The sequence below is a fragment of the Brienomyrus brachyistius genome, chromosome 20, assembly GCF_023856365.1.
Source record: "Brienomyrus brachyistius isolate T26 chromosome 20, BBRACH_0.4, whole genome shotgun sequence".
Taxonomy (NCBI): domain Eukaryota; kingdom Metazoa; phylum Chordata; class Actinopteri; order Osteoglossiformes; family Mormyridae; genus Brienomyrus; species Brienomyrus brachyistius.
Window position 1 is genome coordinate 17,330,948 of NC_064552.1, and position 22,040 is coordinate 17,352,987.

Here is a 22,040-nt window from a genome sequence, read left to right on the forward strand (position 1 = left end):
CCTCTCCAGTCCTATGACATGCTGGAAACTGACCCTTTTCTGGTTTTACCGTGGGTCTCGGGTTGTGCAGCGCACAGATCTCACAGCTTCTCACAAACTCCTTTACCATATCCTTCAGGAACGGATGCCACCATGCTCTCAAATTGTGAAGCATCTGTCCTGTCCCCACGTGCCCCACACCGTGTGCCTCCTCTATGACCTGTTGCCTAATTCCCAGAGGGAGGGCTGGCTTCCCCTCCCTGTTACACCACAGGCCCTCTGTCTCTATGCCCCCCTTCTCTGCCCACATGTTCTTCTCCTCTGGGGAGGCTTGCGCCTGCATGACTCGGATCCTGCTTGAGGTCAGCCTGCCCTGTCCCTCCAGTTCCTCTTCTACTGTCACCATCTGCCTGCTTACCTCATACCCCGCTGCCACTTTTGCTTCCGCATCTGCTGCTTGATTGCCTTGTGCTATCACTGTCCCTGACCCCTCATGTCCTTTGCACTTTACCACAGCTATTTTCTCCGGAAGCATCAATGCCTCCACTAACTCTCTCATATCTGCCTCATGCTTAATCGGTTTGTTTCCTGCCATTAAGAACCCAGCCCTCAGCCACTGGCTGAGTTCCACATGCACAGCCCCCACCGCATACGCTGAGTCTGAATAGAGGGTGACTGCTTTACCTTCGGCCAATTTTAAAGCTTCAATGACTGCCCTGATCTCCGCTCTCTGGGCCGATTGGGCCCCCTCCAGTCTCTCTGCTTTCAGTGTCCTGAATCCCAGGCCTTCTCTCGCTACCACTGCAAAACCTGCTTGCAAACTTCCACTCTCTGTTCGAAAACAACATCCATCGGTAAACCACTCCTCCGTACCTTCTATCTTTTCGGCTGTTAGGTCCTCCCTGACCTTTTCCTCTTTCCTAACCCTGGCCTCACATTCGTGGGGTGCCCCTCCCCCCATTCGATCAGCCATGTTGATGCCCTCATGGACAAAAGTTAAATGTGGTGCCTCAAAAAATTTTGCTGAGCCTCTGCTGTCTTAGAGACGTCATTGTGAACGTTTGTGAGTTCACATAGGCCACCACACTGTGCGTGGTCAGGATGTGTAGGGCATGGCCCATCACAATGTGTGCTGTTTTCTGCACGGCTTTTGCCACTCCTGCCACATGTCTGGTGCATGATGGATGTCGCTGTTCTGTGGTGTCGAGTTTGGTGCTAATATACATCAATACCTTCCTCTCTCCCCCCTTTTTCTGAAACAAGACGGCGTTCACGACGTCTCCAGTTTCAGAAACATCTAAATGAAATGGGAGAGAATAATCAGGTAACGCCAAATCAGCTGCTTGGGCCAACCTCTGCTTGAGAGTGATGAAAGCCTCCTCTGCAGGTTGATCCCACGTCAGAGTGGCGCTGAGGCTCCGCAGGCCATGTGGCCGCACCAGAGCCCGCAGTGGTTGCGTCAGACCTGTGTAATCTGCAATGTAAGTTCGGCTGTAGCCGGTCAGTCCCAAAAAGGACAACATGTCCTTCACAGTAATTGGTTTAGGGTGATTCAGGATGGCTGACTGATGGGCCGGAGAGAGCCCTGTTCCCTTACCTGACAGGACCCTCCCCAGGAAGGACACCACCGTCCGGGCCACCTGTATCTTATCCTTACTGACCTTAAATCCTTTTTCTGCCAGCCAGAGGAGCACTGACCGCGTTGCCTCGAGTTCCGCCTCCGCTGTCGGGGCCGCGATAAGCAAGTCATCGACGTACTGGACGAGGGTGACCCCATCCGGGAGATGGCAGCCCTGCAACGACTGCTTCAACACCTGGTTGAAAATCCCAGGAGACAGAGCAAATCCCTGTGGGAGTCGCGTGTACCTGAACTGGCATCCCCTGTACGTGAACGAGAATACATCCCTGCAGTGGGGTGCTAGTGGTACAGAAAAGAAAGCATTAGCCAGATCAATGCAAGTGAACCATGTTTGGGACGGCGTAAGATTGGTGAGAGCGACGTAGGGATTAGGAACCGGAACAGTGGGAGTCAGCAGCAGCTCATTGATAGCGCGCAAGTCGTGCGCCATACGATACTTGCCTGTTCCTGCCTTCTCTACTGGGAGTATAGGAGTATTCCACTGAGAAGTGGACCCTTCTAATACACCCGCCCGTAAGAGACCGGCTACAGTCTCTGCTATCCCTTCCTCTGCCGCTGGTTTGTGTTGATATTGCTTGACCCAGAGGGGTCCAGCACTGGGGTGCAGTAGGAAGTCGACGGGCGTGCAGTCCACCAAACCAACATCAGTGGGGCTGTTGGACCACAGTGAGTCTGGCAGAGAAGCCAGTAGTGCTGCTGCACCGGGATGATCCATCTTTTCCCTACAATGGTCCCTAGACAATTGTTCATGCTGTAACATGGCTGTGTCTGTCACCTTAGTTTGAATACAGTAGGAACTGCAGGAGGGGGAGTACGAGATTTGAGGGATCTGGGTGAGAACCCAGTCTGTAGCTGAAGTGGCTCTTTTCACCATTGGGCCTAAATCTTTGGCCTGATGCTTAGGATGTAGGGCGAGTGAGACGTGTGGCACCGCCTCCTCTCCCATCCTGTACCAGGGCAGTTGCTCCGGAGACAGGTGGACCGCTGAGGCCACCCCCTCGGGACCTACATAAATGTTTTGGGAAGCAACTTGCCACTCGTGGCCTTCCAGTTGCTCAGAAAACAGGTCCCCATACCATTCTGTGGAATTTCGGTCATAAAACAGTGTCACATGTGGGGGGTCGGGCGGAGGAACGTAGGGTTCCAGGAGGGAGATCCAGGAGCGCCACGCGGAGTACACCGCCAGGATACCCGCCGGGCTAGGCTGCAGGAGGCCCCAGTAGATGTCAGCCACCGGGTGTTGTGACACAGGTTGCATCAGCCACTGCCCGGTGCCGCCTGTCGCTCCGTCACATGGCAGGCGGGTCCCTTCGGGGAGGGTGACAACCACACCATCAGCATTACACAGAATTGAAGCCCCCAGCTTCACCAGCATGTCCCGCCCCAGAAGGTTCACAGGCACTGCAGCGGAGACCACAAACGGGTGTAGAAAGGTCTGTCCCCCCAACCGCACTCTCACAGGCTTAGTCACTGGCAGTTTCTGCTCCTCCCCGGAGAAGCCCACAACGGTCACTGTAGTGGTGGAAAGATGTTGTTGGTTAGGCATCACATTCAAAGTCGAATATGTGGCCCCTGTGTCCACCAAGAACGGCAGTTCTTTGTCCATGACCATTAGGGACAGCATGGGGTCTGCCCCCCCTGCGTCCCGGGCCACCCGTGGGCACCGTCACTGGGAGGGGTCTCCCCACTCCCAGTCCTCGGATCCTGTGAGGGTGGGGTACTGCCCTCCTCCGGGAACAGCCTGTGGATTGGGTGCAGTCGCTTGTCCTGCTGGGGGTCCTCCTTGGGCCTGTCCTGCTCCGCACTCCCTGGCCCAATGACCCACAGCCCCACACCGGAAACAAGCTCCCTGCGGTGGCCACCTCTGCGACATACCCCGGCCCCATCCCCAGTTCCCGACTCCCCGGCCTCGGCCCCCACGGCCTCTTCCCCATTGCTGGGGACCCCAACCTCGATTACTGTAATTGGTATTTTGTCCAACCCATGGGCCGAACTGGGGTGGTGGTGCTCCTGCCACCATCTGTCTCCCCTGCCCTTTCTTTTTGTAAGTCTGTGCTTTTTGTCTCGCTTCTCCCACCTGCAGTTTCAACAACTGTGTCTGTAAATCTTTCAGACCTCCTTCCTCTTTTGTGGCCTCGTCCCTCGCTCTCTGAAGATGATGCAACACATGTCTATCCCACACGGGGGACTCAGCGCCTGGGAGGTCAGGATTAGCCAAAATAGCTGCTTTCACTTGCTCAGGGACACCTTCCAGGACCGCTCGCCGGAACCACTCCTGCTGAACCCCCGCCTGCCCCGGGTGACACCCAGTTCTCCGCGTCCAATCCTCCTTACATTTGTCCAAATATTCTCTGGGGGGGGTTTTAGGGTCCCACGTAAATTTTGGCATGCTAGCCCCACTTGGGGCGGGGAACATCTCCCGCATGGCTTCCCCCAAGCCCAGCACTACGTCTGTTAGAATCACACCATCGCTGCGAGTGAGTGTCCCTGCCATTTCCTCTATTTCCTGCAGAGAATGTTTAGTGAGGCACCTCGCAGCCACTGCTCTGAAATCACCCATGGCCAACTTTGTTCCCTGCGTCAGCTGGTCTAATTTATCCATCCAGTGACCTCCCCCGTCTGCAGGAGGGGGCATCTTGTCTGCTAGTGCCTGCACGTCTCCTAAGGAGAACGGCTTGTATCTCTCTGGGCCTCCTGAAGCCCCCCTTAATAGGGGAAACTGCTTAGACTTCAGGCTAGGTCGCCGCTGTAGAATGCGGGACCTGAGAATCAGTTTCCCTGAGGATTCCCTTCTCTCAGGCTCTACCCCCTCGCATTGTTCACCGTCCAAATCAATCAACACTTTCTCATCCTCATCTTCCTCACAATACCCCGACAATTCACCAATAATCTCAACTTCCCCTCTCCTAACCCGTCCCCGGTCTCGGAGAGGGGTGAGGCTGCCCCTATTACCCCGGGCTGCCTCCTCCTTTTGCTCTCTGATCACCCTTTCCTGGAAGGCTTGCTTAGTGCTGCCTTTACCAGGGGTGCCCGTACTTTCTCCCTCGGAATCCCTAGCGGTTTCACAATCCGAGTCTCTTTCCTCCACACTACCGCCATCCCTTCCCAGGAGGTTCCCTTCCCCCTGGGTTTGAACCTGGACCGTTCCCCCAGTAACATGTATTACTGGACATATGTGCGCCGGGGGAGCGGTGGGAAATCCCCCACGGCTGGTGTACGCCGGGGGTTGTTTGTCACTTTTCCTAGTTCCCTGCCCCTCCGGGACTGGGTCACAGTTATCGTTATCTCCACTTTCCCTATGCAGGTGATCGATCCCTTGCCAGAAAATGGCTAGGCGAGCCCACACTTGCCTCTCCTGCTCCTGTTTCACTCCCTCTTTTCTCCACTTTCCCCGTTGTAACACCCCTGCTTTTTCCAGCTGACATCCTGCCTCATCTTTCAGGCCTCTATGCTCCCTTTCCTTACGCCATAAAAGTGCTCCTAATGATTGTCTATCCTCTGGTTTGTATCCAGCACTTTTTACTGCAATCCCCATACGCTTCCACGCATCTGCCTTCTCTCTCTCTCGGCCCTTTTCCTGTGCTGCTTTACCCACTGCTATTTTTAGCAACTGCATTTGTTCAGACAGAGGCTTCCACCGCCCGCGCACTGGTGGACCCCAGCCTCCGTCATCCAATTCTCTATCAAATTCGTGCTCCATGTTTTACCTTATCCGACCTACGCTTTTCCTGATCTAATAGCCCTTGCGCCTCAGGATGTGGATTCACCCACCCACACTTAGTACACCTTTTCGCTGTCACTGAGTGCCCCACCAATAAACACCACCAAAACATAAACACACACAATTATCAAGCCACGGACAACGGTAAACAGTAAACAGTAAGTAATCAATTGTAAATGCAAAGAATAAATGGCTCTATGTACACCTTATCTCACACCAGTTCCCCACCAACCCCCAGTCACCAACTCGCACTAAATACACTTTATTTACAAGGGTAGCTTCGAGGACTCTATACCTCGGGCCTACAATGACCCGTTTTCGGGAGGATGAACCTGACTCCTCCAGCCAAACGAGCTGCTTGGGGGTCCTATATCCCCGGGCGGCTCAGTCCCAGCTGTCCTACTACCTGCCAGCAGTAGGTGGGGTGCCAATCCACGGACGGGTCCCAGACCCTTGCCAATAGGTTCTGTGACGGAGGTCCCTGACCCACCGTCACATCTGAGAGCCCTCTGTTTTACAGGGTCCCTGACCCCCTGCGAAGGCTCCCAGGTCCCAGACCCTCTATCACAGCGCTTTCCTCACGGGTCCCAGACCCTCCTCAACAGTACTTCTCCCTTCTCTCCTCCAGGGTCCCCGACCCTTTCACACCGGTGCTTTCCTCCCGGGTCCCAGACCCTTCTACAACAATACTATTCTCACGGGTCCCAGACCCCTCTACAACACTACTTTACTCAAAGGTCCCAGACCTCTCCACAACGATACTACTCTCAGGGGTCCCAGACCCTTCAACAACGATACTATTCTCAAGGGTCCCAGACCCTTCAACAACACTACTTTACTCAAAGGTCCCAGACCTCTCCACAACGATACTATTCTCAGGGGTCCCAGACCCTTCAACAACGATACTATTCTCAAGGGTCCCAGACCCTTCAGAGCTACACCCCCAACAAACCCTCGCCCCAATATTGGTTGACAGATCCTGAGACACTTCCAGCCACTTTTTAGGAATAGCCAATATGCAGAGTTTGATAAAACAGGCTCTGCCTACCTTTTTTCCCTGGGCCCCGAGTCTGTCCGCGTCCGCAAGACCTCGTCTCTGGTTCCAATTAGCACAACCTCCTCCTCATCCCGGACGAGCCCCCAAATTGTTGGAGTTAGACTCCACCGAGTCCGTTGATGAGGGAAGGATGCAGTCTGAGGCGAAGGTTGGTTGCAAGTCAGCTCTCTTTAATGACGTCACAGATTTAAATCAGGGAGCACACTTAGATGCACAAAACAGTACATACCAAGAGTAGCTCAATATCTCTTGTCAGGGTCTGGTTTTTATAACCCAAACAGGGCGTTTGCCGTTCTTGTTGTTGACTCTCCAGTTAGCATAACATGCAACTATTCATGCAACAATCTAGTTTTCAACAAGAGCAACACTTACAGTACGGCCGAAGTGCTTTATTCTCTATACGCGGTGAGCCAACATCATTTGTACAGAGCCAGAAGTGAAATACACACAGTGTTTCGATCGATGTTCCCAGATTCAGTCATAGTAAAGTTGTTCACCTGCGGGAGGGATAAGACCGCATATATATTAGTATTGCACCGTTCGTCCATCGTGAGCTAAGGTCAGCTGTGAATGACGACAGCTTTGTAATTATGTTCGAGATAATGTTGGAATGTAGCCCATCTTTTAATAATAATTGTGTATATGCTATTTTTTTTCCTTTTTGAGGTCTTGTGTCTTAATTGTGATGTTGAAGTCTGTGCAGTAACCCTGTTAAAAGTACTAAAGTCTCACTACTTTAGTGAGAGTAAAGGAGTATCCAGAACAAAAGAGTACTGGAGTAGCGTGTTGGTTTGCTAAATCAGAAAATTAACAAACCCTCAGTTGCGGGCTTTTCCGATCAACAGTACAGACAATTAAAGAACCGAATCTAAAATTAAAATATTCTCTCCAAATAAAACAAACATAATGTGCGCAAATAAAAGACCATATGATGCGTTCGATTATCTCTCAGAACTTGGAAATTCCAAATTGAGTGACATCACGTCCGACAATCTCCCGTTCGAGCTACAGTACCACAACTCGGAACAAACTTGGCTGCCTCCATGAATACGCTGCTGTGTGATGTTGCTTTATATTTCAGCAGTTTTTTGGAGTAAGATTATTATTTCCGAGAGACAAACACACAAGAAACAGGAACTAGTCAAACCACATTAAAAGCTTTTATAAAGTATTTTGGTACATTCATAGCGATATTCTTTTTTCGAGAAGCAAGCGAAATATAAACAAACCAAAAAACCTAACAAGTCTGGTAAAATTCTGATATTGCATGCTAGGATACTGTTTACGGTAACGATATGGTATTCTCTAAATCGATCATGTGCAATTACATTTATTAATAATTATAAACATTTTTAAGATTTGTAAAATTACTGATGTAAGTCATCATTTTAGGAGATTTGAACATCCATGTTGACTCCCCCACTTGTCGCCTTGCTGCTGAGTTTCTTCAATTGCTCGACTGCTTTAATTTAAAACTTGTTGATGTCCCTACACACAACAGGGGGCACACCTTGGACCTGGTCATCACAAACTCCCTCACTAACTTGCAGGTGTATGACCTAGGTGTCTCCGACCACAAGGTAATTTCTATGGAGTTGCCATCTCCTTCTAGCCTCACCAAGCCTGAACACAATATCTGCTTTAGGAACCTCAAAAACATCAATCCAGAACACGTGGCAGCAGACCTTCAGCATCTTTCCACAAATTTTTCATCAGCTGAGGAAGCAGTGGACTACTATAACAGCCATCTGAGTAGCCTTCTGGACCACCATGCCCCTGTTAAAACCAGAGCTGTGACCTTCTCACGCTCAGCGCCCTGGTTCACAGATGGGCTTCGGAAAATGAAGACAACAGGTCGGATCCTTGAGCGGCGCTATAAAGCATCTGGCCTTACCGTTCACAAGCAAGCCTACCGGGAGCACCAATAAAAATATTCGAAATCTCTCATAGAGGCAAGGTCGAAATTTTTTTCTGATGCCATCAGAAATAGTGCGGGAAATTCCAAACAGCTTTTCTCCACTGTTAACCATCTCCTCGAACCGCAACCCCTCCTCCCACTTACTGGCACCACAGCAGAGCAGTGCAACCATTTCATGGATTATTTCACATCCAAAATTGCACATATTCGCTCTGCCCTTTCCGGTCCTCAGATCCAAACCATTTCCTCAACATGTGCTATTTCTCAGCGCCTAAACTGCTTTTCTCTGGCTTCAACAGAAGAGGTGCAAAACATCATCAGGAAGATGAAACCCTCCACCTGTGCCTTAGACCCTTTCCCAACTTCCCTGGTGCAGACCCATATCACTATCTTAAGTCCCCTCTCTTCAAACTGGTCATATCCCATCTGTCTTAAAAAAAGCCATTATAAAACCACTTCTCAAAAAACACAACCTGGACCCAGAAGTCCTTTCCAATTATAGGCCCATCTCAAATCTCCCATTCATATCCAAAGTGATTGAGAAAGTAGTAGCCATCCAGCTGCATAACCACCTGAAACTCAACAACCTCTATGAAAAATTCCAATCTGGTTTCCGGACAAACCACGGTACAGAAACTGCACTCGTAAGAGTCTCAAATGATCTCCTGATGTCATCCGATGCTGGCTCTTCCTCCTTGCTTATTCTCCATGGACATATCTGCTGTATTTGATATAGTTGACCATGACATCTTATTAAATCGACTACATTCCACCTTTGGACTCACTGACATTGCCCTCAGCTGGTTTCAACCATACCTCGCAAACCGGATAGAGTACCTTGCTATGGGTGACTCCACCTCAAAGCCACACACAGTCTCCTGTGGCGTTCCCCAGGGGTCAGTTCTTGGCCCCATGCTCTTCATTCTTTACCTTTCTCCGCTCGGTCAGGTCATAAGCCGCCATGGATTTTCCTTTCACTGTTACGCCGACGATACACAGCTTTATGTAAATGCCACAGCTGCAACGCCACTCTCATTATCCCCATCTCAACTCACCGTCTGTCTGGAGGAGATAAAGGTTTGGATGGATCACAATTTCCTTCAACTCAACAGTTCCAAAACTGAGGCCATTCTGGTTGGCACCCCTCACCAGATAAAATCATCACCCATAACCAGTATCATCTTCTCTGTCTCTAATATCTCTCTCTCATCAACAGTCACAAATCTTGGCGTAAAAATGGATCCCCAACTCACCTTTGAATCCCATATCAACCATCTCTGTAAGACCTCCTTCTACCATCTCCGGAACATTTCCAAACTCCGCCCCATTCTCTCCCTATCTGATGCCGAAAAGCTGGTCCATGCCTTTATCTCCTCTAGACTGGACTACTGTAATGCACTTCTCTTTGGGATACCTAGCAAGAGCCTGCAGAGGCTCCAATACATTCAAAACTCTGCAGCAAGGATCCTGATGAGAGTGCGAAAACATGAGCACATCACTCCCATTCTTCACTCACTTCATTGGCTTCCCGTCTCCGCCAGGATTGACTATAAGGTTTTGCTTCTTGCACACCAATGCGTCCATGGACATGCCTCCCCCCCCTACCTCAAAGAACTTATCAACCCACAACGCGCAACACGTTCTCTCCGTTCTACGCAGGCTAACCTCCTCCACAAACCAAGAACCAATCTGAAGACTATGGGAGATGGGGCTTTCTGTGCTGCTGCTCCACGCCTATGGAATGCCCTCCCTGACTTCCTGAGGGCACCACAACCCACTGACTGTTTTAAAAAGCATCTAAAGACTTTTCTTTTTAACAAAACCTTTGGTTCCTCCACTTAGAGGTTTTAAATTTGTTTACTTTTAAACTATTTATTTTGTCTCTTTTTATTTTAACGTGTAGCCCTTTGAGATCCTGGGATGTAAAGGGCATTATAAATAAAATGTAGTATTATTATTATTATTATTATTATTATTATGTGTGTAAACCGCCATGCTGAAATAACGTCACAATCTCGGATATCTCAGATAGGAAAATTCTGTCCAACTTCAACGTCAGAAAGGAGGCATGTTTCCGATGGGATTTTTTTCATCCGAGTTCCGCCTCAGAGAGAGAATCGAACGCAGGTATATTACCTTTTTTAATAATCAAAAAACAACCACGGTACACCCATTGGGGAGATTTCATTGACTTACAGTTCGTGCGGATATGAGCTGCATGTGAGATATGTGGAAGGCAGGGCTAGCAGGCGGGAGATGGATGTCACTCTTCTCAGTGTAGAGAATAATAAACGGTATAGGAGAACTCCTTAGCTATAAGTACCATTACAGTGTCAGAATGTTAAGTGGTTCTTTTTATAATTAAACATGTGCCCCGTCAGTCATGTTTCTGTTGACGATCTTGGATATTTGTGCCGACGTCTTGCAGAAGAAAGTTTTAATATGTTGCCCAAAGTTAGGAATACTCCGTAATTTGTGTTTGCTTACATGTATGTACTCTAATTGTTTAATAGTTGCAGTTTTTTTAAATGTAAAATGCCTTATATTGGGTAAAAAAAAAATCACGTAATTAGGGCTGCAACGATTCACCGAGTAACTCGAATAACTCGATTACTAAAAATCTCGATGCAAATTCTTTGCTTCGATGCTTCGTGTAATCCGGACAACTATGTGCTGCTTAGTGATCAGCGTGTTTCACTCGGAGGATTAATACTGTCGCACAGTGCTTATTCTGCATTACGTGTAGCAGGGTTGATTTGATGGCGCAATGGAGGAAGACGGGGAAAATAGTGAGGACAGTCATAGAAAGACGAAAAATGTCTGTCTAAAGTTTGGGAACATTTCAAACAAAAGAAAAGCAAATACTGTACAGTGTGTCCATTGTAAAACCGAATTAGTTTACCACAATAGCACAACGTCAATGATTCAACATCTCAACAGAAAGCACCCAGTCTATGGAACCAGTCCACAGAGCGGAACCAGTATACAAAGTAAGCGTGAAAAGTATAACAAGATTCAGCCTAAGCAGCCCCTAGTTTTCCTCAGTAAAAACACTGTTAACACAACAGCAGTCAAAATGATGCTGTCGTAGTTTAACACGGAGCTGGAGCCTGTCTGTACACTAAGAGCAAAGAGACGGTTCCATTACAGAGATGGCGAACTCAGGTGGAGTGAAAGAAAACAACAGCAGTGCTTGCAATCGCTACTAAACCTTTACTGGTGAGAGTCCGTAATCAAACCAGCTGTTAAGCTGAAAGGTGAAGAAAAGCCATGTTTTCAGCTTCATTAGTTGGAGTGATACCTGCAGCATGCAGGGGTGAGTCTAAAGGGAAGCATGGGGTTTACGCAACTAGATCTATTTCAAGGCTTTAGTAATATTATTTTGCAGATTTAGATTAATATGAATAGTATTACATAATTATGATATAAATATAACATAAAAATTACCCCCTGACAGCCTTGGGTTAGTGAAACTGAGACACTGAATTATCCAACCGCCACATGCTCCTTTAAAGGCTCACACACACACACTCATTCTGTAACACACTTAAACACACACAGATCTTACTCACATTCACTTACACACACAAACATGAGCACAACATTCCTACCTCATTCAGGAGATACAATCCTGTCAGGACTTTTTTACGCCTCCTACAAATGTACAAGAACACAGAGAGTAAAGGCCATTTTAATTCATGCCATAAAGATATATGTATACCTTTTCTCAGTAATTTTGACATCATTTTATTTTTGCATTTAAGAAAGTGTTTTCTTTTAAAAAGCAAAACAAATATGTCCATAAATGCACTAAAAGGGTTTAGTTCTTTTGGCAGGGGTCTCTGCTGGCTATCCTACGTTCTCACGTGAAGAAAATCGTTCCCTAAAACCTGTCAAATCCTAAAATGATCCAAAGATTAATCCTGTGTTCCCCATCTCAGCTGAATAACATTTGCTGTCAATTTATTTACCAGTTATTCTTAGCTGGGGTAGGCTTCTTTGTCTGGTGGGACCCCAACTTTCCCTCATGGCAATGATGAAAGTGGACTGCAAAATGCATTCATGTTGTAGTTCAGTACTCTCATACTGCTATCCAATGAACTTGATCTTGCTTGTGGTTTGCTTGAGCCTTTATTAGTCCCACCAGTGGGAAATTTGCATAGTCTGCAACTGTGTTTTCTCTAGGGCTGAATTCCACCACCCCAGTGTTCATGAGAAGCAGCCGATCCAGCGGGGTGATGACGGAGAGGTTGGGCGGCGACAAATGCAGCAATTCGGAGGAGTGGACGTCTCACCTTCTGAGAAGGAGCCCGGGGGACAAGGCGAGTGGAGGTGATACAGCCAGTCAGAGGTTTCCTGCTGTGACGGGCGATTCCTTCAAACAGTGTCAGGCATTCATCTGTGTCGTTAAAGGATAAGGCAAAAGTTCCGGGGCCTGGTTTGGGTTTCTGGGCTGTGTCGACCTGGAACTCTTGCAGCTCCTAGCCACTTTTGTGTATCAGTTTCACCCCACGCAACTGGAACTGGGACCTTTATGCTGAAGCATGTAAGACACAAAAAGTTTGTAGGTTCACAATGACTTTATTTGAAACTACACAGTCATTCCAAAACAATGGAGGTTGAATAATTTGTTTTGTTATTTGTTAGTTACTGGAGGGATTGATCACAAATTATTTATATTTTGCTTATATGAACCTATCACATGTATATGACGTCTCACTAATAAGCGCTGGCAAGTTTCACCCCTTGCACCGGCGATATTAGACAGAACTATATTGGTAGCGATTGAAGCTTCTGATACAAAAAGATGGAGATGCAAGCAAAAAATGTATTGGTTGATGCATTAAATGGAATTATTTTTGTTCTCCATGTCTGCTCAATTTTTGCTCTGCTGCATCTCTTTTTCTGCACCTATGAGTACCTTCCAAGTTAGCGCCAGTGCTTGTGGTCAACCAGTCAGCAAGTTTAATGCTATAAGCACCACCGTATTTGAACAAAAAGGACCTAGTCTGGAGGAAGCACTAAAGGGTTCTGGAACTTCTTCCAGGGAACTACAATCGGGCTGAGTTCCCGCAGTGTGAACGTGAGACAAATCCCTGGTTCCAGGAAAAGGTTTTGGTTCCAGACAAAAGCTCAATGTGAAAATTCCTGGAGTTGCGACCCAAACACAAAGAGCCTTGCGGATATGCGCTAAGGTGATGCAGTCTGCCTGAAGTGATCATTTGTGTTTTCAGCATCCAGGAGGTTCCAGCCTACATCCAGGCGGTCCGGTCAGAGCAGAACCCCTGCTGTGGGATCAGAGTCATGTGCTACAGACCAGGGAAAGAGGGTCTGTTTGTGCTCAACGCAATCTGCTGCTGGCTTTGTATTGCAACATACTAATTAACTGGCACAGTCTCAATGTGTTTGATATCATTTTGGTTTCAGCAGACGTCTTCCTGCAGTAACACCACCTGCCATACAAACCAGCAACCTTCCCAGCAGGGTGTCAGAGAGGTTAAAAATGAGGAGGGGGAATACCTGATATCTGAGGGTGAAGGGACTGCGAATGAGAGCCCCCCCAAGGTGAAATGGAGTGTAAATGGGTCTCTTTGCAAATGTCACTTTTCCATTCTGAAGTGATATAATTTCTGTGTTTTAATTTAAAAAGCAACCAACGGTAGGTCACACCAGAAATGGACATAATTTCAGTTTAATGTTTATACTTGAAATAATTTGTTTGGTTTCTGCTCCTTTTTTACTATTAAGCAAATAGAAGCACCTGTATAGATCTGAGGTGAACAGCTTATTCTGTCTTGTTTGTTTTTGTGACAGAAGGTCAAGGGTGCAGCGGTTCAGGATGTGACTGAGGTGGAGCTGATTGGTTCTCTTCTGTTAGTTACTGGTGGGCGGAGCAAACAGTGTGCGAAACCTCCAAACCCAGGTGATTTTAGCTACCAACATATACCATCAAAACTGCAAATGTTTTGGTACATTTGAAGGTCATAGTTTGTGCTTCAGGTTGCCATTTCAAACCAGCAGTGTTAGTACTCGGTAAAGTTCAGGCATGTCGGAGATTGCAGTGTGAATTCCACATTGTGAACATAAACTGCGTATGGAGTAAGGAAGGATCTTTGGAAGATACGTTTCCCTTCACTATTTTTCTGACTTTTTTTTCTATTAACTCTTTTCCCTCTCAGTACTGACTGACTAGTTTTCATCTTGCCTCCAGCAAGGAGAATGAATGAATCTCACCCCAAGGAGTATGTCAGACAACTGAGGGCTGGAACTGTCAACACAAACCAGATATTTAAGTCACCTGAAGAGACACCAGCGAATTCACACAGGAGAGAGGCCTTACCAGTGCTCCCAGTGTGGGAAGAGCTTCAGTTATTTAAATCCGCTGAAGAGCCACCAGCGTATTCACACAGGAGAGAGGCCCTACCAGTGCTCCCAGTGTAAGAAGAGCTTCCGTATTTTTAGGAAACCTAAAGACACACCAGCGGATTCACACAGGGGAGAAGCCCTACCAGTGCACCCAGTGTGGGAAGAGCTTCAGAGTGTTAGGAATCCTAAAGAGCCACCAGCGTATTCACACAGGAGAGAGGCCCTACCAGTGCTCCCAGTGTAAGAAGAGCTTCCGTATTTTAGGAAACCTAAAGACACACCAGCGGATTCACACAGGAGAGAGGCCCTACCATTGCTCCCAGTGTGAGAAGAGCTTCAGATATTTAAGTCACCTGAAGAGACACCAGCGAATTCACACAGGAGAGAGGCCTTACCAGTGCTCCCAGTGTGGGAAGAGCTTCAGTTATTTAAATCCGCTGAAGAGCCACCAGCGTATTCACACAGGAGAGAGGCCCTACCAGTGCTCCCAGTGATTTTCTTGATTAGGATACATTGAGACGCACCACCAGACCCATACAGTTCAGTCAGTCCATTAAATGTTTGTTCTTGATTTTTTCAAAATTGTATTTCTGAAATACCTGTATGTTGGGTCCCCCTCATTAGTCGTGTTGATGTTTAGGATTTGTTTGACAAAGATTCAGAGGCAGTGTTTTTTGATTGTTAGAATATATTGTGAAGGTAGTCTTTGACTGCAAAGCAGTTTTATAAACTGTGAAATTGCACGGTTGTGTATTTTACAGAAGATGATTCGGGTTACGTGAAATAAAATTCAGAATTTCTGTAAATTTTTCTGTTTGAAATAGCTCCCTGTTCGTAAGTCTAGATATGATGACAGCTGAGCTAGGGCGTGGCCTCTGCTGTTTAATGTCTCCACCTACTGAGACATGTATAGGCAATGGGTTGTATTAGGTTGCATGTGTAATACGTCACGATTTGTGTGTAGGGGCCATTTTACCAGGGAATGTCGGAGATGTCCGTCACACAGATGCATGAAGTTCTGTATTTCTTTTCAATGTTAAAGAAAGTTTCTTGTAAACTAAATGTATTGCGAGGGCTCAGGACTATGAAAAGCTGTATTTTGTTCAGGCAAATTGGACTGAGGCATTTCTTCATATCGTTTGAAGGAAGTAATCTACCATACAGTTAGCCATAAAATCTAAATGCAGGTGCAATGAGGCACCATAACGCTATCTTAAATTATAATACATGAATTGCCAGCTTTGTGTTACAGTAGGGTGCCAAACATAAACTCAAAAAAACTAAATAAGAAACTTTAGATATACACTCAATAAATACAAACGGGACCAGCGACTGCGACATAGATGATTAGCAACCTCAAGTTCATCAGTCGGTTCTCCCTTTTACATGAGCTCAGTGGCTATAAAAACTCCCACGATTAGATGATAGAAATGTACTTTGTCCTTAGGAACAAAACTAGCTAGTCTGAGTTATTATTAATGAAGGCTTCCATATATGGCAAACCACAAGATGCCACTGCCTGAGCATGTCTGTTGCAATTAATTTAGAATGACCTTGGGAGGCTAGCGAGTTAATTTGGTGTTAGTGGAAAATGACAGAATTGGTTGCCTTCCTGCACATTAATTCGATTCGATGTTACGCCATTTCCAGGTGTGTCGGTGCCCAGTATGAAGCTAATCGCCGCATTATATGTATGAAAAGAAGACAGAATAGCAAAAAAAGTGAGAAAAAATTCTACCTAGATCACCACTAGAGGGAGCTCACACATTCTGTCGTACTTGCCACAGTAACAACAGTGATGTATAGGAACAGAGTTAGAAGACAGTAGTTTATATATAAAAAATGCAGTTTCATTAATCTAATTGGGTGGGCCCAGCTGTCAATACCACCCAGACCTAACCATAGGTCTGCCTCTGCGTCAGTCCATCTACGAAACTGGACAGAAAATTTACAACCGTTCTGTTTAAGTGGTTATATTTAAGGAATGTCACATTAGTAAATTCACGCTTTACATGAACATCTGAAATCGGCAGAGACAAAATCAACAGTACAGGCAGACCAATGTCTTTGAAACTCCTTTTTCTTTCAGCACCCTCTTACTGCAAAACCTCAATCCAAAGTACTCCATGTTGTTCATCTGTGTGAAACTGCAACAGAAGAGCTCTCTCCACTGGTTTTCTAATTCACCAAGGGAACAGGAAGGCCCTCTTTTGGTAGGCTGCCTACTGCAGGCTCTCTTACCCGGGGTTGTAGGATCTCCAGCTTACTCAAGTGACTCTGTAAGTCACATTTGATACTGTGTCCGGAAGCAGTCCATGCTGCGCTTAGGAATGACATCTGTTTTAGTGTAGAATTGTCTGTAGAATTTACTGTAAATTCTTAGCAAAAAAAAGCTGCCAGAAAAGTATTGCAAAATTGCTGTTAATCACTGTAAAACCCCCAGCTCCATGGGTGTCCCTACAGGTGGCTGCCCTTTGCTGCCAGGCTTGCTGTCACCTTTGTCTGTGCCCGTGTCAAGTAGAGCAAGATGGGGTAGGTGAAAAGAGAATTTCCCCAAGGAGAGTATCTTCATGTCATTTAGAAAAGAATTACAAAATGTCTTTTACAGGTTTTGTCGTATGTAAATTACAGCAATTGTCTTTTTTAAACAGAAAAATAACAACTGTAATTTGGTTTAAAATATCTTGTATTCTATTCATATTATAGAAGTTACCTGCCATCTGGAATTGGCAATAAATACTATTAATACTTCATAATACTGTATGTTGTTGTAGAATGCTTTTCAAGTTAATTTTTGTTTTTTACATTAGCAGCTATGCAATTCATGCATATTGTTAAGTGCTTTAAATGAGACTAGGACTAAAATGACAGCCTGAGACAGAGACCCACACAGAACAAACTCACATTAACTGGAAAGATGACATTAACTTGTCAATTTCAGGATAATATTCACACCTGTCAGCCACTCGATGGAATTCAACTTAGTCAGAGTTGCAACAAAGTCAAGCATTTTTAAAACTGACCATATTCTAGTTTTAAAGGCCCAATTTGAAATCAGGACTGGAAATCTATTAAGAACAACATGACATTAATGTTAGAATAATGTTATGATATTTTTTGCTGTTCCGTGTTAATGCAATAAAACAACTCTGGTCTAATAGCTCCCTGTCACTTTAATGCTAGATGTGTGTGCAATTTATAGCAAGTTAGGCAAACCACGGATTCAACCATTAAACTGCATTTTCATTCCACATTTTTCGACAGTTCGGTCCAAAAACTTATTCCACCAAATCAGCCGTAACAAATTCCAATAACTTCAACCTTCAAATGTATTAAAGTTGATCTTTTTCAGTGTGTTCCTAAATCTTACGATATAAGCAAAAGGTATAAATAATAGATTAAGAACAATTTCCATTTACATAGTGAAGAAGAGTCCTCATCTTTTGTACATGTCTCATGCTCAGTCCATCAATCACCTGAGGAGAGATTTCGTGGTTGTGCACTGTGTGTTGTGCTGTGGTGTGTCAGCACTGATCGGCAAATTACAAAGTTATTCTGAGTTGCAAACATTCACAAAATGTTTGCTGTAAAAGTTGTCTTTGTGATAATACTGTTTGTTTTCATTTACTAGATAAATGTGCATGTGTAATCATCCATCCATCCATTTTCCAAACCAAACCACTTATCCTACTGGGTCGTGGGGGATCCAGAGCCTATCCCAGAATCAATGGGCATGAGGCAGGGAGGCAGCCCATCGCAGGGCACACTCACACACCATTCACACCTACGGGCAATTTAGCAACTCCAATTAGCCTCAGCATGTTTTTGGACTGTGGGGGGAAACCGGAGAGAACCCCACGACAACATGGGGAGAACATGCAAACTCTGCACACATGTGACCCAGGCGGATACTCGAACCCGGGTCCTAGAGGTGTGAGGCAACAGTGCTAACCACTGCACCACCATGCCGCCCCGCATGTATAATCAAATCTTTAAAATTGTAGGTCACATGGTATTCTAAAGCAACAAAACTTCAACAATGAACATTCAACAATGATCCAAATACAATGATCTCATGTTGTCTTTAGAAGTTGAATCATTTGAATTCATACTAAATGGAAAACATTCAGCCAAACAGCAACTCTTACTAATTTGGGACATGTCAGAGGCATGTAAAAGACAAATATTTAAATATGTGCAGAGTTAAATCTGCTGCTTCTAAAACAGGTTACATATTGCCACTTTTTAGGCCAAAATGAGTTGTTACTGGTCTTTTACTGATCACGACGAAACGGAACTGCTAAATTTGTACAAATCAAGATGCATCTTTGATGAACTGACATGCAAATGGTCCTACTGGGTTGCTTTTGCCTGTGAATCGGTCTGTTTCGTAGTACCTCTTGACCGAGTTTGACGTGAGAATGGTGTGTTCCTTTGTTCGGTATGATTTTTGTAGTGCTTTGTCTACAGTACGTTTAGTGATATAGTAATCATGGCCCCTATGAAAGTGAACATGATTGCAGCAAACCAAAGAGGAAAGCAGTGAGGGTATTTGTAGAACGTAAAAAGGAAATTATAGCAAGACTTGAAGGTGGTGCACGTGAGTCTGTACTTAGGCAAGTTAGCTTTGGGTTGCATTGGGAAGTTGGGTTTCATTTTCACACCATGCATGCATGTGACCTGTAGGATTTACAAAATTACATCGCAGACATGGATTACTGATGATGAACAACTTGCAGTATATATTTGAGAAGAAATGAAAGTTATGAACATATATGACTTTATTAGTGGTAACGCAGGATGGCATGGTGGTGCAGTGGCTAGCCCTGTTGCCTCATGCTTCTCGGAGCTGGGTTCAAGCCCCTGCTAGGGTTTCATGTGTGTGGAGCTTGCATGTTTTCCCCATGTTATCGCGAGGTGTCCTCCAGGTACCTCCATGCTCAGGCTAAACAGAGTTACCAAATGGTTCATAGGTGGTCATGTGTCAGTGTGCCTTGCAATGGGTGTCTCATCCTGGGTTATTCCCTGCTTTGCACCAATTGGTTCTGGACTGGATGGAGGTAGATGAGAACTGAGTTTCAAAATATTAAGTGTATAAAACCCAGCCCTCACCTGCTGCCAGACAATGGCACTACAAATGCAGCAATTTCTGTGCAGGTTGTTTCAAACATTACGTTAAAAACATACATGGCAAATTTGAAGGACTTACTGAGCGCCTCATATGCTTCATTTAAGCTACCGGCAGAAAGCGTGACGCAAAGTGGTTTTTATAGTTTCAAAGAAGCGCATCCTTCATTTTCACGCCATGCGTGCATGTCTTCATAATAAAAATTATTTTGTGTCCGCAAGCTAAATAAATAAATGTGTTGATGGTGAGCTACCGGGCGCTTTCTGAGGCTTATATTGTGAAGCCATATTCCTTGTTTAGCCGATTAACTTTGAGGATAAGTGGCGGTAACTCTGGCTTTTCAATATCACACCGCTAGTTTTCTTCACTCTTAAAAATGCTGAGTTGACGCTGTTGGCTTCGTACTTCAGGTTAACTTGACCCAAACTGAGTTGTTAATACCTAAATACTTGCAACCCATACAGTGCGGACCTGAAGGAGAATGGGCACGTCATGTAACTCTGCCAGTGAGAGGTGTCCTTGGAAGTAGCTCTCACTACCTGATCTGTACAGCCTTTTTTATTTTATTTATTTTATTGTCACTTAAAGATTTACAAACAAAAAAGCACAATAATAGTTACATACAGTCAGCGTGTCAATTTAAAGCGCTCTCACAATCAGCACCCATCTGGCCCTGCCCTTCATGTCTCCAACCGGTTTGGCCAGTAGGTGTCGCTGGCCATCGTGTTCCTCCCTGTCTCTTGCCCTTCAGTCCCAGTGTGCTTAAGTCCCTTCTGTTTTCCCTGTTCCTTGGACTGCTGCATAGCTTAGTATGTTGAGCATTCATCTCAGACTGTTAGTGCTGACATATGATTGGCTGATTAGATTTAACAAGCAGTTGACCTGGTGTACCTAATAAAGTGGAAGAATAAGGGAAAAATCAAATGTATTTTTCATCATGGCAATATCTGACCATCAGTTACCTGCCTTCTTAGCTTCTGCCAAAAAACAAACTCTGACACCTTTTTGTACCGTGTTAGTGTCCAGGGCTTTTAAGTGAACTTCCCTCTTTAAACTACTAAACTACTCATAATGAGTATTAGACTTGTGAGATGTGTGTCAGGTTTGTATTGAATATGGATCATTAAAGTGTGTTTGATACAGGGACAAAAATTATAACTTAATTACATCCACCAGGGAGAGCAGTGATTATGAAAACTTCTTATCTTAACTTCACTACAAAAATGAAAATCTAAGCAATTATAATTTTCTTATATTTAGACATAATTCCAGTTTCATTAATAAATTGATTATACTGCAATTAATGGCCTGTGAAATTTAAGAAATTGTTTCTGCTGTGAGGCTAAGATGGCCTAAAACTATCAAAATGTGTTTTAGTCAGTTTATTGATGAAGTTAGAATTTTGTATTTTACTTCACCGTCAAGCTGAAGAAGGAGTCCTATCGGGCCTTTTTGGCCTGTGGGACTCCAGATGCAGCTGACGGCTACCGGCAGGCCAAGCGGGATGTGGCTTTGGCGGTTGCTGAGGCAAAAACTCGGGTGTGGGAGGAGTTTGGCGAGGCCATGGAGAACGACTTCCGTACGGCTTCGAGGAGATTCTGGTCCACCATCCGGCGGCTCCGGGCGGGAAAGCGGTGCAGCATCAACACTATTTATGGTGGGGATGGTGCGCTGCTGACCTCAACTCGGGACGTCTTGGGTCGGTGGAAGGAATACTTCGAAGACCTCCTCAATCCCACCGACACGCCTTCCGATATGGAAGCAGAGTGTGGGGACTTGGGGGTGGACTCGCCTATTTCTGGGGCGGAGGTCACTGAGGTGGTCAAACAGCTCCTCGGTGGCCGGGCCCCGGGGGTGGGTGAGATTCGCCCGGAGTTCCTTAAGGCTCTGGATGCTGTGGGGCTGTCCTGGCTGACACGCATCTGCGGCATCGCGTGGACATCGGGGGCAGTGCCTCAGGACTGGCAGACCGGGGTGGTGGTCCCCCTCTTTAAGAAGGGGGACCGGAGGGTGTGCTCCAACTATCGGGGGATCACACTCCTCAGCCTCCCTGGTAAGGTCAATTCGGGGGTCCTGGAGAGGAGGGTCCGCCGGATTGTCGAGCCTCGGATTCAGGAGGAGCAGTGTGGTTTTCGCCCTGGCCGTGGAACAGTGGACCAGCTCTATACTCTCAGCAGGGTTTTGGAGGGTTCATGGGAGTTTGCCCAACCAGTCTACATGTGTTTTGTGGAC

At 46.0% G+C, this 22,040-nt stretch overlaps 1 protein-coding gene across 10 annotated transcripts in view; it reads left to right on the forward strand.

The window, feature by feature from the left end:
- Positions 1-22,040, forward strand: part of LOC125715410 (zinc finger protein 239-like) — a 253,618-nt gene that overhangs the window by 200,531 nt on the left and 31,047 nt on the right. The window contains exon 4 of one of the 10 annotated variants that reach the window (XM_048986891.1): positions 12,500-12,646. The exons of 7 other annotated variants lie outside the window; for them this stretch is intronic. In XM_048986891.1, the coding sequence (XP_048842848.1) occupies positions 12,500-12,646 (147 nt within the window). Of the gene's footprint in view, positions 1-10,342; positions 10,442-12,499; positions 12,647-22,040 lie in introns of those variants that run through there. 2 more of the 10 variants (XM_048986884.1, XM_048986897.1) reach the window with 2 other exon arrangements.